Source organism: Choloepus didactylus, chromosome 7, assembly GCF_015220235.1.
Source record: "Choloepus didactylus isolate mChoDid1 chromosome 7, mChoDid1.pri, whole genome shotgun sequence".
In the NCBI taxonomy this organism is placed as follows: Eukaryota; Metazoa; Chordata; class Mammalia; order Pilosa; family Megalonychidae; genus Choloepus; species Choloepus didactylus.
In genome coordinates, this window is record NC_051313.1 from 95,647,596 (window position 1) to 95,663,202 (window position 15,607).

The 15,607-nt window shown below is 38.0% G+C and overlaps 1 protein-coding gene across 2 annotated transcripts in view; it reads left to right on the forward strand.

Moving 5' to 3' along the window:
* The first annotated feature begins 573 nt into the window (after window positions 1–573).
* Window positions 574–15,607, forward strand: part of HMGCLL1 (3-hydroxymethyl-3-methylglutaryl-CoA lyase like 1) — a 155,440-nt gene continuing 140,406 nt past the window's right edge. For both annotated transcript variants that reach the window (XM_037843441.1, XM_037843442.1), the window contains exon 1: window positions 574–765. In XM_037843441.1, the coding sequence (XP_037699369.1) occupies window positions 658–765 (108 nt within the window). In that variant the 5' untranslated portion in view covers window positions 574–657. The remainder of the gene's footprint in view (window positions 766–15,607) is intronic.

A 15,607-nucleotide genomic window follows, 5' to 3' on the forward strand; every position in this document is an offset into this window, starting at 1 on the left:
ACTTAGTTCAAATACTTGTGCTATCTCCCCTTCTGTCCTTTTTTCTTTAGTACCTTCTGCCTTTTCTTCTTGATATCCTTCTGTATATGTGTTTTAACAGTTGTAAATTGATTTTCTTTTTTTTTTAAAAAAAGAGCTTATTGTCACAAGGCATAAAGTCAAGCAAGTAAGCTCAGCAATGGGCTATCTACCCTGAGCATGAAAATCTGTAGCTGGGAATAAGCAAACTCAAGCACACATAAAGACAGCGCCCCATGCCTTTTACAGACATCTTTTCTTCTTGATAGGACCTGAATCAGATGAGAAGTAGGCGGATAGGTGTGTGCACATACAGTCAGCCCTGCAGGCTCTGCGTGCCGTAGTAAACGCTGCACCACTAAACATCCTTTGGCGCTATTCGTGCCTTCCCTCTCCGGGTTCCCAGCATCCGCCGCAGGTGCCTCTTGCACCCCCTGCCCCTGGGCGCTACAGCCTGCGCACGCCTTCCTCTCCGCCTCTGCTGGCGCCGCCACAGTGCGCAGAGCAGAGCAGGTCCCCACCGCCCGCGCACGGTAGGGGCGCGCACCGTAGCTGGCGTAGTTTCCAAGCGCGGTACCCGCCCCGCAGCCTTCTCCTGCCCGCTCCCTCCCATCGCGGTTTGCAGCACCAGGCCCCGCCATGGGAAACGTGCCATCTGCGGTGAAGCACTGCCTCAGCTACCAGCAGCTTCTCCGGGAGCATCTCTGGATCGGAGACTCAGTGGCAGGGGCGCTTGACCCCGCGCAGGTACCACTTCGCGGCCCAGGGTGACCCCACCCTCTCGCACATGGCTGCCAGCAGACCTCTCTTCTATCGATTTCTTGATTACCCCCACCCTTTTAACCTCCGCATCCCCAGGGTTCTTTCTGCAGCCATGCGGTCCATTAGGCCGCACCCCTTAAAAGGTTTCCCGTCATATTTCCACCGTGAGCCCCGCCCCTACAGATCCATACAAACAAAATCCCTACCTGTGGCCATTTGCAGGTCGCCTAAAGGAAATGATTTCTTCTTTGTTTTTCCTTTGAATGGACGCATTATGTAATATAATTTATATATCAATAGGCAAACATCCAAGGACAGTACCCTTAGGCGCAGTTCGGTCCTTGTACTGTATAACTAAAAGACGACAAATGTGTCATAATGTGAGGCAGAAAAGTGAATGAAACCCACATATAAGATCAGCAAACCACTGATTCATCCCTAACATTTTAATGTGCCAACAAAGTGCCTGGAAAAAATTGTAAATAACAGCCATTTCAGAGTAAAATTTAATCATATATGATTCCTTAAAGCCTATGTAAAGACAATAGACAATAGAATCTACGTCTTTACGATTTAATGCACTCAACCAGAAGCAGCAGGTAAATGGGAGAAGGCATATATATATATATTTCCCTTAAAGAGCTTTAGTTTAAATTTTCATGAAATAGTATCTTAGCTATAATTGTTACATAAATGTTAAAACATGGAAAAAAGGAGGGATATTATGAAGGCTTAGCTATTTTTGAATTACAGGTGCTGTATGTAAAAATGTTTACTCCTGATTCATCTTGTGACCAACATAATAACTTCTATTAATTATTATAATGATTCTGTGGGGATGCATAATTTTACTATAACTGTGGCTTTAAATCCTCTAAGGTAGTAAACTTTTTATTCTCCTATGGATTTACATTTAGTGTATTCTCTGTTCAGTATATCAATATGTGAAACTATCTTGGCTTTACAAATTGGGCTTCATCATTTGTGGATTCTTTAAAAGAAGCTTTGCTCCTCATTACTTAAAAAATAACCATGTCGTCTGACTCAGCCTGTTGATGGCAATGGAAAAGGGGAAAATTGCTTTATCGTCTCACATGTTCATGTGTCTTTCTATTTAATTTTACTATATTCTATTTTGATCTTTCTATTTTAACTTTTCTCTTAACTTTCTTAACTTTCATATTCAGTCTATGTTACATAATCAGGAATCTTTAACACTTATGTCCTAGGATTTTTGTTGCTGGGTAAATATTGTAATACCTCTCTTTCTCCATCTCATGTTTTGATTTACACATTCTGTGGGTTTTGGAACAATGATAGAGGATAGGCAGCTAGTGGGATGTCTACTTTATCCTGTTAAGCTATGGAAACAGTGTAAATTAAAATAACTAGGAGAACTGATCATGGAATATGAGGAATAGGATTTGGGGGCATCTGTTAGCCTAATGAAGATTTTTTGTTCCCTCTTGGAGAGATAGCTATATACCTTCTTGAAATATCCCCCTTTTTTTAAATCCACAAGTTCTTTGTCTGGGTAACTCCTGTTCATCCCTCAACCCCAGTTTAAATCATTTTTTTTTCAATCTTTTTCCCCCTCCAGAGTCCATGTCCCTCTCTCTGTGCTCTCATGGCATTACACATAATTCTGTTTTAGCTGCTATCCTGATGAATTGTCCTATCTGCAGTCACAACAACATTTGACACCTGACACTTGACTCTGAAATTATTCCTTCCTTGGCTTTATTGCTTACTTGGTCTCTTTGGAATGCTTGGAGCTCTCTATCTGGTAAATGTTCAGGTTTCCCAAGATTGTCTGCACTTCTGCTAGGGTTTCCTATCCAAACTCACAGTTTCAGTAACTGTGTATTTATCAGTGTCTTCCAGATTTAAATTCCCATCTCTCTCCTGAGCTCCAGTCCTGACGTCCAGCTGCAAATATGACATCATCACTTGTATATCTCTAAAGCTACTCAAGGTCAATATCTTCAAAATTGATTTCATGTTCTCCAACCCCCTGCAGCCCTGGACCTTCTCCACTCTTTTCTACTGTTGAGAATGCCATCACCATTCATTCAGTTCTGCAAGCCACGAACCAGAACTCCTTTCTCTCATTGCCCCAAACTATCTCTGGTCCTGCAATTTTAATCTTTAATTTCTCCACAAACCATGTATTTTTCCAACTTCAGTACTACCACCAATTTGAAAATGGTATTCCCTGTCATATGGACTGCTAAGCTGTTGCAGTAGTCTCCTTACTGTTCTCCATGCTTGTGTTCTCACCTCTCTTCAATCCACCATCTATATGCTAGTTGGGAGATGTGCTCTATTTCAGATGGAATCATGCTGTTCCCCCATTTCACAAGCTTCTATGGATCCCAGTTGCTTTTAAGAGTGAGTAATAAAACTTTGCAAATGTTTTCTAAAGCCACAAATGGTTTGCTCATTGCATCCTTCCATATCCCTCTGCTACATCATCTTGAACTGTTCTCTCTTGTTCTTGCCACTTATGCAACAGTGGCCTTCTTTGAATTCTCCAATAAATCATGTTTCTTCTGGAAACACAATCTTCACTTATTTTCCCCTCTGCAAGGGAGACTATTTTCAGCTAGTTAACTTCTATTCATCTTGAGATCGCAACACAGATGTTACTTTCTCAAAACCTTTTTTCCAGACTCTCACAATAAACAGCCCTTGTTATACCATCACTGTGTAGTGCACTATTTATAATATATAATATAAATGATATTTTTATATTTATGATTATTTGATGTTTAATCCCTTAGTAGACTCGAAGCACCACTGGAGCCAGAAAGCAAACCTCCAAGCTATCTCAGCAACTAACAGAATGTCTGGCCAGTTTTTGGTGGCCAGTAAATGCTAGTTGAGTGAATGAACGAATGAATGTTTACCCTTCTAGGCTAATAAGTATCTCATAAGTGGGACCATGACATCCTGCTTAGCTTTCTTCTGGGCCCCAAACAGTGATTGGCAGGATAAATATTCATTAAGTGGATGGTAAAGAGAGGAGAATGAGGATGTGGTGGCAATAGAGTTTGGTCTTAGTGCCAGTAGACGGAAACCATGACTGTTTGTGTCTCATCTTCCTCATAGAGCCTAGTCATGCTTTGGTGGGGAGAACAGTGGATAGGGATTCTGGAGGCTGTGAAGAGACCACACACACAGCTTAACCGTCTTCTACTTGAATCTGCCGAGAGCATCATGAGCAGGAGCCCTGTGATTTGAAAAAAATGTGGCTGCCTGTGGGACAGACATGATATCTGTATTTTGAAAAGTTTTGTGCTAGGCAATAGAAACCTAGACTTTTTTGTGCTGCCACCTTATCCTGTGCTTTTTGTGCCTTCAATAACCTCATTAGACCTGAAATGTTCAGTTTATCCATTATATGTCCCCTGATAAGTTTTTAGGATGTAATTAAACATTGTGCATATGTGTGTATAAATAAATATTTAGAGTTTCATAATTTATTACCAAATATAAGATGAGTCTATATGAATGAAAGGCCTACTCTGACACAGACCCACTTATGAAATTACTTGGGTCTCTACAATTTTGCTAATGGCATTGGTTTTGCAGATAATTACACTAATTGATCTAAAGATTAAAACTTATTCTATAATTCAAGCTATCTCTTAGGGCCCATTTTGTTTTCTGAATTCCTCTTTGTTAAAATGGATGCAATGAAGCTGATATATTTTAAGTGGTATGTTTTAAATTTTTGATTAAATTCTAGGGCTCCTGGTAAAGTAATCCTTTTCTGATTTCCAGATGCTGTTCAAGTGGTAGCTAAATCTCTTCATGCATTAATACTTGTCTCAATAATAAAATTCCCAAGGATCTAAATTCTAATGCAAACAACATTTCAAGCATATTAGGTTTCTTATAACAAAATTGTAGATTTTGTGAGATTAAATTTATAGTTATTTTATATTAGCTTCTAATCCTTCAAGTTGTGTTTGCTGTCAGCAAAATTACAACTCAAAGTAAAGCATTTGGTGCTGAAGGGTCTCGGGAATTTAACCAACGTGTATTATATTTCTGTTTAAATTTAATCAGAAGATAATATGACTGTGCTTTTTAGTTTGTGACTATGAAGCCATTGGCACAATTATTAAATACCTTAAGAGGTGTTTATTGTCTATGTTTGCTATTAATTTTTTCTCTCATTTGGACATAATGTAGTATTTTATTACTTATTTTCCTCTGCATAAGCTTGTTAATTTATACACTGTTTTTACTGTGCTCTTAATATTTATAATAAGGATTTCAACATACATCGACTTATTAAAATATAATTTAAATTAGTACTATTACAACTTCCTTGAAAATGCATTTATAATATTAACTCCATTTACCTTCTGCTTTTTGTATTGCTGTTTTCATAAATTTTAATTCTTTATATGAGATATTTATAATATATATTTATGTACTTGTATTTATACATTTTTATGTATTTAATATATGTATTTATATTTACACCCATATATTCCCTTTCCTTTGCTCTTCATTCCTTTCTTCATCTCCATGCTTTGATCTGGGATAATTTTCCTTCATCCAGAAGAATTCTCTTTAATATATTTTTTTAATGAAAATCTGCTGGTGATGATTTCTTTCAGTTTTTTTTTGTTGTTGTTATTTGGAATTGTATTTATTTTGCTTTTGTTTTTTAAATATATATAATGTATTAAATATAAATGAATATTGATTGTATAGATATATATTTTATATACAGAATTAAACATATGGCAACAGTAAAAAAGGTAGATTTCTCAATAGATACAATGGAAGTCAAAAGACAATTAAATCAGCTGATTAAAATTAAAATAGCAGATCTTATTCTTGTTTTTTTGATGATATATCTTTTATTCTCTGGCTTTTTTTAAGATTTTTCTCTTTGACTTTAATTTTCAACAGCATGACTATAATGTGTACAGGTGTGGATTTCTTTGTATTTATCCATCTTATGGGTCATACAACTTCTTGGATCTATGGCTTGATGCTTGTCAGCTTTCATCAGTTTTGCAAAAATTTCAACCATTTTCTCCTTAAATATTGCTTCTTTTCCTTTTTATCTATCTCTACTTGGTTCTACAATTGGAAGACTCATAGAAATTTTCCTGTTCCTCATTTATTTCTTACATTCTTTTTTGTATTTTTCATCCTTTCTTTTCTCTCCATGTTCTGTTTGAATATTTTCTTCTGACCTATTTTCCATTTTACTGATTCTCTCTTCAGCTTTGTCTAATTTGCTGTTAATCTTATTTGTTGAATTCTTAATTTTAGTTATTATATTCTTGAGGTAAAGGATTTCCTTGTGTTTATTTTTAGAGTTTTTAGTCTTCTGCCAAAATTCTCCATCTTGTCAGAAATTTCTTGAATATTTTTCAATGTTATTTAAAATTCCATGTCTGATAATTCCAATATCTTGATCTCCAGTGAGTCTGCTTTATTTAACATCTATCCTTGTATGCTCAGTAATTTTTTTCTTTTTATGCTGGACATCCAGTACATAAAAATCTGGGTTATTTGACACTGCTCCAGAAAGGGTTTATTTTTTGCTCCTGGAAGAAACAGGGATTGCTCACTTTAAGCAAATCAGGGGTTGGCTGATTTGAAACTGCATCACACCTTTATTTGTGAGGGATCATCTTTTTGTCTGTACTGTTTATAGCCTCCCAGGTGTCTTAACTAAAGGCCCTAACATATTTACCAGGGCCTCTTCTCTTTGTTGGGACTTGAATTCAAAATTTTTCCTCTTAAGCCTTGTAAGCCTACTAGAAGCCTACTGGAAGGTAACTGGAAAGCTACTGAAAGGCTTCCTAGATATCTCAGCTGCTTGTATAAAATCAGCACATTCCCTAAGGGAAAAGTGATGCTGAATGTTGTACTCACCCCTTAGGCTTTTTTTTTTTTTTTTTTTCTGTATGTTTATGGGTCCCCAAGTCCTCCCTACTTTATACCTGTCTAACATTATTGAAGAAGAATTTTTGTTAATATTTTATCCAGCTTTACTAGTTGTTCTCAGTGAGAAGTTATGAGCAAATTTGTTTGCCCTAGTTGGAAGATAAACAATTTAATAGGGAAAATGGAAGAGAAAAATGCCCATTTTGCAATTTAGTTAGAATTTTAAAACATTTAACATATTACATTTAACATATTACAAAAATTTTTGAATTACATTCTAAGTAATATGCAAATAGTTTAGAGTAATAATTTAAATTTCAGAGGAAGAAGAAAAAGATTTGACTGTTTCATTATAAAGCAATATTTTATGGAAAATCTAACCATTATGATCTTTTTCATTATGAAGAAAAGTTGTGAAAGATAATGAAGATAATTTTAAAGAATATGAAATGTAATATTATTATGCCCGACATCAATATCTGGCTTTAGAGTAACAATGTCCTATTTGGTCCCTCTTTTTTGGGTGACATAGTAGGTGTTCAATAAAACTTCCTAAATGAATGAAAGAATCAATGAATGATTAAATCCTTTATGATATTTTATCTCATCCAAATCTTTTTATTTTACCCATAAAACTAAAGTGATAAAACTACTTTCATATTGTTAATTTTTTCTTTTTAATCTTATCTTTTGCTTTACTTCATTTCATTTCTGATCTTCTGATTCTCTGATTCTCTGTCCCCCCTCTGTAACCCCTGTATCTCTCTATGTCTCTGTCTGTCTCTCTGTGTGTGTCTCTCTCTTTCTGCAGGCCTTTATAGAAGTCTGTGTTTTTGTTTGTTTTCTTATCAGTTTAACCATAAAACATCTTATGGATTTGTTGATCCTCTTGTCTTTATAGGTTATGTTTGGATCTGTATGTATATATGTGTGATTTGCTACTAACTCATTTCCATCTTTTGAAAAAAATCTTTCTCTAATTTCTTTGAATTACCATTTTAATATTTTGAGTTGAATATTAACTCATTTGTTTTTAGTCCTTTTAAAAAAATAAATGCTTTCAAGGCTATAAATGTCCATTTCTCTGTTGTTTTGCTTTAAATATATCTTTTATAGCTGCTTATCTGATTAGTCTCCATGTTTAATTAGGTAAATTATATTTTAGTTGTGTTTAATATGATTACTGATATATTTATACTATTTTCTGCCATATGGACCAGCCTTACTCATAGCTTTATATTACTTATCTTTAAGACTGTTTATATATTTTTGTTATTATTTCACATTTAAATATGTCAAGGCTATTTGGAGCAAATGGTTCATGTCAAAGAATGAACTCATTTACCTTAAGGAAAGCTGTTTTATGATTATTACACTATGGTTCCTCAAATAGCGTGATAGCAGCCAGGCACAGTGCCATTGTCAAGACCCTCTCTGGTTGACATGAGACATTTGATAGATGAGGTGAAAGTACAGAATTCCAAAGACTCATAATATTTATAAGGCCAAAGATTAGTCATGGGCAAAGCAAAGTTAGAGAGTTGAAAAGATGGGTACTTATGGTCAGCGGTTTAATAGGTGAGCAGCCACAGCAATACTAAGCCTTATGTAAGACCATGTGAGTTAATGGCCAGGATAGAGTAAAACTTTATTGGAATTCACTGGGAATAAATTCAGTGGACAGGGAGGCTAGAATATTGGATGGAAGGTCCACTAGGACATTGAACATACTGCAGAATGGTGTCAGGATTTAGAGGGAAGGAAATGATGGTGAACTTTTTGGTATAATGAGGGATAGCAATTGTTATGCAGGGGTAAAAGATAGTGTGGCCACACTGTGTGGTTCTTAAAGGAGTGGGCAAGTTTGTGCAAGTCAAAGGAGTAACAGTCAGCAAGAAGTATGGAAACTAAAGATTCCATCTTCACCTTCAGTCACTAAGGAAGCACAGAGACAGAGCAGTCTCCATATGAGAGGGCTGCAGTTTAGTTGCCCTCCAGAAGGGTAAGCCAGGCCTCAACTGAAGCCAGAAGATGATAATTTTCAGTAAAGATGCTGAAAATGTAGTGGAGCTTGTTACATATGGAGCTGAGTTTCTAGAAGAAAAAAATAGAAAGGCTTGAGTCTTAAAATAATGAGATGTGGGATGATGATGTAGAAGGGTTAGATGGTTGGTGGGAATATCTTGGGAAATGACTGCAAAGAATAGGCTTGTGAAATAAGGTGGGTCACCAAGTGAATGAGACTCAGCAGTTTCATGCTGGAAGTGGGTCTCTTCAGGTATCTCACTATCAGCTAAGTCCTGGATAAACTGCATTTCAAGAAAGTCTTGTCTTTTCAGCATGGGGACTCTAGAGCATGGAGTCACCTTTAATTTGGACTGACTCTGTGTACTTTTGAACAAAGATTGAGGTCAAGGCTATTTGCATTTTGATGCCCAGAGAGTGAACCACCTGGCTGGTGGATGCTGAGGTCTAGAGCAGAAGCCCTGGGGGTTGGGATCAGATCTGGTCCCTGTGCCTTTAGGAAGTGTGCTCCCTGGTGTTTTATAAAAGATATAACCTTTTTTTATGTTCCTTGTATTTTACTTTTTACCAATTAAGATAAGTTATTTTGTTGAGCTCCATATTCAAAGGACTTTTATAGCTACATAGCTGGCATTATTCAGTGCTCAGCATGTACCAAACACTTCCTTTAATCCTCACAGCCTGCTTTACAGATTAACTAACTGGGTACAGAAAGTTTAAATAACTTACTTAATGTCAGGAAGTAGTGTGAATAGCAGAGTCAGGATTTGAGCTGGGGTAGTTCTAGGTCCAAGAGCCTGCAATTTTTACCACTATATCAGTGCTTCCCAAACTTGTGATAGGAATTACCGGAGGTGTTTATTCATTGTACTGGAAATTTTGATTCAGTAGCTCTGAGTTGGGGCCCTAATATTTTTGTTTTTAATTTACTTAATTGTGGAAAATATTGTGCTGGTGGTGCTGCCACCCCTTTCAGAGAATCTGCTGTCCTATCAGGTTTCCTCCAACCCGTTTTTTTCTGAGCTTCTGGTTCCTGCCCATGAAAAGGCTCCTACGAATTTTGACTTCCCTTCTGTCCTCTTTCAGGTTGAGAATAGAGTTCTGCCTAGAATAGAATTGCACTGGATACAAAAGGAAAAACAAGTTGGTTTCCAATAAATTTCCTGTTCCCTTCAATCTCCAATACTTTCTGTCCTTGGATTTCTGTTGGCTCCTATATTTCTTGCTTTCCCTTATTCCAGCTGGCTTTCACATTCTTCCCTGCCCCCAACCCAGTGTTGTTTTTTTTCATTAGCTCTGAGCTCCTCCAAGTCTCCTGGCTTCCTTTATGCTTATTCACTTTGTGCTGTAACTTTCCCTGACCCTTTCTTCTCCGTGTCTACCCCCACCCCAAGCTTGGTTTTTATTTTCATTTCTTTTTTTTCCCCCTAATCAACAAAGGAGCTAGACTCTGCAGGCCCGTAACTTTATGGGTCACCCTAATCTAGCAGATGGCCTTTAAAAGAGATAAAGCAAAGCCATATATTTGAAGGATATTATTTTAACAGGAATTGAGATTTGAAAGTGATTGTCCAGCCTGCTTGAAGCCTTTACAGTAAAAGGGTCCCCAGGGTCCCAGATTCCTCCTGCTGGCCTGTCTATTGTTTGTCTAAGTAGGAGATACAAATTGGTTATGCAGGTGAGCCAAATTTAACCTCCTGAAATACTGTGTTTGGTCAAGACTAGGCTTAAAATATAAGTACATACAAACACCTCTGAACAGGACTTGCACACTCTATTCATTCTGTACTCACTGGATGCCTCAGGTATGGAGGTTGTGTTCCCGGGCCTGCGTATGGTTGATTTTGTTACCCTTGTTGCACAATCATATGGCAATACTTTTATGAGATCATTCAGGACATTTTGATCACTGGCACTTTTTTCAACAGTGTAGATCCTAGTTGTAATCATTCAGCAAATAGGAAGTAGTCTTAAAACCACTAAAAAATTACAAATTTCCTTTTAGGGCTGGATAAACTTATTTTTCTGGGTAATCAGAATTTATTCCTCAACGAACACTTAATGGTTTTGAATTTCTTTTCCTGGATCTTTACAATATTTATTAGCCCACTTTCATTTTCTTTTCTTACAGAAAATAATTTTGGTTAGTGGATATCATTCCCAAAATGTTCTTTTAGAAATTAGACTTTAATTAGAGGATTTTACGAGAAGATAAGCAATTTTAAAAACGATTCAGGTTTGGGAAGGTTTATATTTTTACACTGTTTTTCAAGTTTTTTTTTTTATGTAAAAGACAAATAATAACAAGAATGGGAAAACTCTCTAAAAATATAAAATATAAATAAAAGTTATTGTTTTTAGGAAATGATGAAGGGACAAGAGCTGTGACTTCCAAACCTACTTTATTTTATTTTTTTAAATTGTATGTCATTATGGTTTTATTTGCATTTTCTAGATTACTAATCAAGCTTAAAATCCTGTCATATATTTAAGTCTTTTGTGTCTCTTTTGTGAAATATCTCTTAATTTCTTTTGTTCAGTTTTCTGTTTGAATCGTTAGCCTTTCATTTTCTTGATTCTTCTAAGTTCTGCATCTTACTGAACTTTTCTTTTTCCATACATGTCTTTATTTTATTAATCATCCAAACCCATTTCCGATAGGGGAACTGATATTTCCTTCCCTGTACTCTTGCAGGGTGGTAAGTACCAGGGTGTAGCTGGAGGGACAAAGGGTTGTGGGAAATAGAACCCCTAGAGCTTCTGTCCTTAAGGCAGTGCTCTGAAATCTTGTTTCTCCGTTCTGCTTTTCATTTGGGTCTTTTTTTTTTTTTCTGACTTCTGTGTTTTCCAGCTGATGTTGATGAAATAATCCTCTTGTGCCTCACATCATTTGTTCATCACAAATGTGAATATTCAAAAAACAGAAACTGGAAATAAGATGTAGGTGAGGAGTTATAACATTAATAGTTTCTACATTGTATTTAAAATAGCTCTAAACCATTATCCAATGTAGTGGCAATCATTGCCACTGGCAAAGCAGCTGTTGGCTAAGCGGGGACAGGACGATGCTCCTAAGCTGACTAGTATAAGTTGGTTGGTCTCTTTAGCAGTCAGTCCATTCATGTACTCGAGTTGTAAGGATCTTTATATGGATAGCCTGGTGCAGCAAGGAGGAGTGAGAACTGACACTGCAGATATGTGAAAGGAAGGCTTATTAGTACTCACAGGACCTGGAACAGAGCACAGCAGCAGGCCTCCCAGGGTCGCATGAGGGAATGTGTCAGGAGCAAAAGGTTACAGTGGACCTGGGAAGTGTGCCTTTATAGTGTCTATGGGTGGAACTATAGTGGTTGATCCAGCAAAGGGGGAAATGGTGAGTTCAGGTTTGACTCTCAGGGTTGGGGAGTGGAGGGGTGGGGTGGGGTAGTGGCGCAAACCTGAGAGAGAGAAGCTGTTTCTCTTGAATAAGTAGGTATAAGATGGTGAGTGAAGGACCTGAATGCTAGGGTCCAAGAGGTGAGGCATCAAGACAATGCAAAAGCCCCTATTGTGGTTTATTTTATTTTGAAATAAGTTCAATCTTACAGGAACAGTTGCAAAAACAGTACAAACCCCATACATAGAACTCCATCATACCCCGACCCCTCTCCCCCGATACCCCGATCCATGACCTTTAAGATCCTGTCACACCACTGTCTCTTTCTTTCTGTCCCTCTCTCCCTCCCTCCCTAACACCCATCATCTATTGCTCTGTCCTCTGAACATATGGGAGCAAGCTGCACATATCTTTGAACAAACAATATAATTCACATATACCTTTCCCATGGACAAGAACATTATTTTATGCAATCTCATTTAATGCAGCTTAAGAAGTTCAAGAAATTCAACATTGATACAAAGCTTACATTCTGTATTTCCTTTTTTTTTTTTTTTCTTGTGTCTCATCTGTGTTCCTTTGAGCCTCCTCTCCTCTGACCTTGGCATTTAATTGTCATCTATTTAGACTGTCTTTTTTTTTTTTTTTTTTCAGTTGTGGAAAGATATATATATATAGCCTAAATCTTCCTATTCCACCCCTCCCTAGCATTCCATTAGTGGGATTAATCACATTTAGAATGTTGCAATGCTATCACCTTCCGACCATCCATTTCTAGACGTTTCCCTTCACCCCAAACAAAAACCCTACTCTCATTTCTTAACTCCCCATTGCCCCCTCCCCCACTTCTTGGAACCCCTACTCTACTTTTCATCTCTTTGGTCATATTCTCTGATACTTTCTTTGTGTTTACCATGGGGCTTAAATTTAACATCTTAAATCTATAACAATCTTGTTCTTCTTTGATACCAACTTAACTTCAATAGGACACGTAAACTGTGTTCCTATACTCCTCTATTCCCCCACCTTTATGTAGTTCTTGTCAAGAATTACATATTTTACATTGAGTCCAAAACCACCGATTTATCATTACAGTTTATGTATTTTAGATCCTGTAGGAAGTAAATAGTGGAGTTATAAATCAACAATACAGTAGTATTGGTCTTTATATTTGCCATGTGATCTTTATTGGAAATCTTTATTTCTTCATGTGGTTTCAGTCAATTGTTTAGTGTCCCTTCCTTTCAGCCTGCTTAGGACTGATCTACTGGTGATGAAGTCCCTCAGCTTTTGATTATCCGGGAATGTTTTCATCTCCCCCTCATTTTTATCCTTCAGGTGTTTGTGAATTCTCCAAGTCTCTGATGGTTATTGACTTCTATTTGTATTCCATTGTGGGCAGAGAATGTGCTTTGAACAAATTCATTTTTTTTTTTTTTTTTTATTTTATTGAGGCTTGTTTTTATGTCCCCGCATACAGTCCATTCTGGAGAAAGACCCGTGATCACTAGTGAAGAACGTGTGTCCCAGTGACCTGGGATGTAATATTCTATGTATGTCTGTTAAAAGTCTCTATATGTCTCTCTCATTTCTTTGTTTCTCTGTCGGTAGGGCTCGCTTTAGTATCTGAAGTAGGGCAGGTCTTTTATTAGCAAACTCTCTCAGCATTTGTTTGTCTGTGAAAAATTTAAGCTCTCCCTCAAATTTGAAGGAGAGTTTTGCTGGATAAAGTATTCTTGGTTGGAAATTTTTCTCTCTCAGAATTTTAAATGTCATGCCACTGCCTTCTCGCCTCTATGGTGGCCGCTGAGTAGTCATTACTTAGTCTTATGTTGTTTCCGTTGTATGTGGTGAATTGCTTTTCTCTTGCTGCTTTCAGAACTTACTCCTTCTCTTCAGTGTTTGACAGTCTGATCATAATATGTCTTGGAGTGGGTTTATTTGGATTTATTCTATTTAGAGTTCACTGGGCATTTATGCCTTGTGTATTTATATTGTGTAGAAGTTTTGGGAAGTTTTCCCCAACAATTTCTTTGAATTCTCTTTCTAGACCTTTACCCTTCTCTTCCCCTTCTGGGAGAGCAATGAGCCTTAAATTTGGACGTTTTATTTTATCTATCGTATCCCTGAGATCCATTTCAATTTTTTCAATTTTTTTCCCCATTCTTTCTTTTGTTCTTTCATTTTCTGTTCTGTGCTCCTCGAGGAGGCTGAGTTGTTGTTCAACTTCCTCTAATCTTGTATTATGAGTATCCAGAGTCTTTTTAATTTGGCCTACAGTTTCTTTAATTTCAATAAGATCTTCTATTTTTTTATTTACTCTTGCAATATCTTCTTTATGCTCTTCTAGGTTCTTCTTTATGTCTTTTATATTCTGTGCCATGCTCTTCTTCAAGTCTTTTATATCCCGTGCCATGCTCTCATTGTCTGTCTGTAGTTCTTTGATTAATTCTGCCAGGAACTGTGTGTCTTCGGATCTTTTGATTTGAGTGTTTGGGTTTGCGTTCTCCATGTCGTCTGGTTTTATCATACGCTTTAAGATTTTCTGTTGTTTTTAGCCTCTTGGCATTTGCTTTACTTGATCTTTAATTTATTAGAATTGCAGCTTGGTGACATACACTTTCTGTAACTAACCAGCAGATGGCGTCCGTGAGTCACTTATTCCCCTCAAGTCAGTTCTCCCCAACTTTGTGGTGTGTGGGGATCTGACTCTTTTGGGATCCAATTGGTGCACTTAATTTGGGTGTGTTGTTGGTGCTGTCTGCCCTCAATGAGGGGTGTGTGCCTGAATGGTTAGGGAGGAAGGGCAGATTTAACAATTAAACCTCCCAGGTGTTCCCGGAGATTTAAGGCTGTTCTCTGCCGCTGACACAAAAGTCTTTGGTATTGGCGTAGGTTCCCTGGGATTTCCGAGCGGTTCCCTCCTCCCTGCTGTGCTTTTCCAGGACCTCTGCTGAGGTGGGGAGGGCCGTGCCACGTCACAAGTGAGCGCCGGCCTCCAGGGAAGCCCTCTGCCACCGGGCTGTGTAGGGGCATTCCCAGCCCGCTTCAAAGGTGGTTGAATGGGACGCATTACCTTCCCCCTTTCCGCAGAGCTCCACTCTCCCAGCTCTGGGACGATCAGCCGTGGGTGTATTCAAGGCCACTGTCCATGGCCGATATTGTGTCATGTGAGCGGTGCTGCGGGAAAGACTCCCTGTCAGGCTGGGTTTCTTGGCTCGGCTCTGTGCTGTGTGTTCAGCCCCGGGCAGTAGTAACCCCGCCTGCTGGGGAGATGGCTGCAAGTCGTGCGCCTCCCCTTTGCTCCCCTGGACCCGAGACAATCAGCAGTGGGTGTGGGAAGGGGTATCCTCCACCCCAGACACCGAGGCGTTAGTCCAGACCGCTCCTGTCTTATCTGCAGCTGTTCCCGGGCTTCTTTTTTTTCTTTTTTTTTTAAAAACACCAACCCACCGTTTCTCCACACTGCAGCGTGGCCGAGGGACTCAGCCGACTCACTCACTC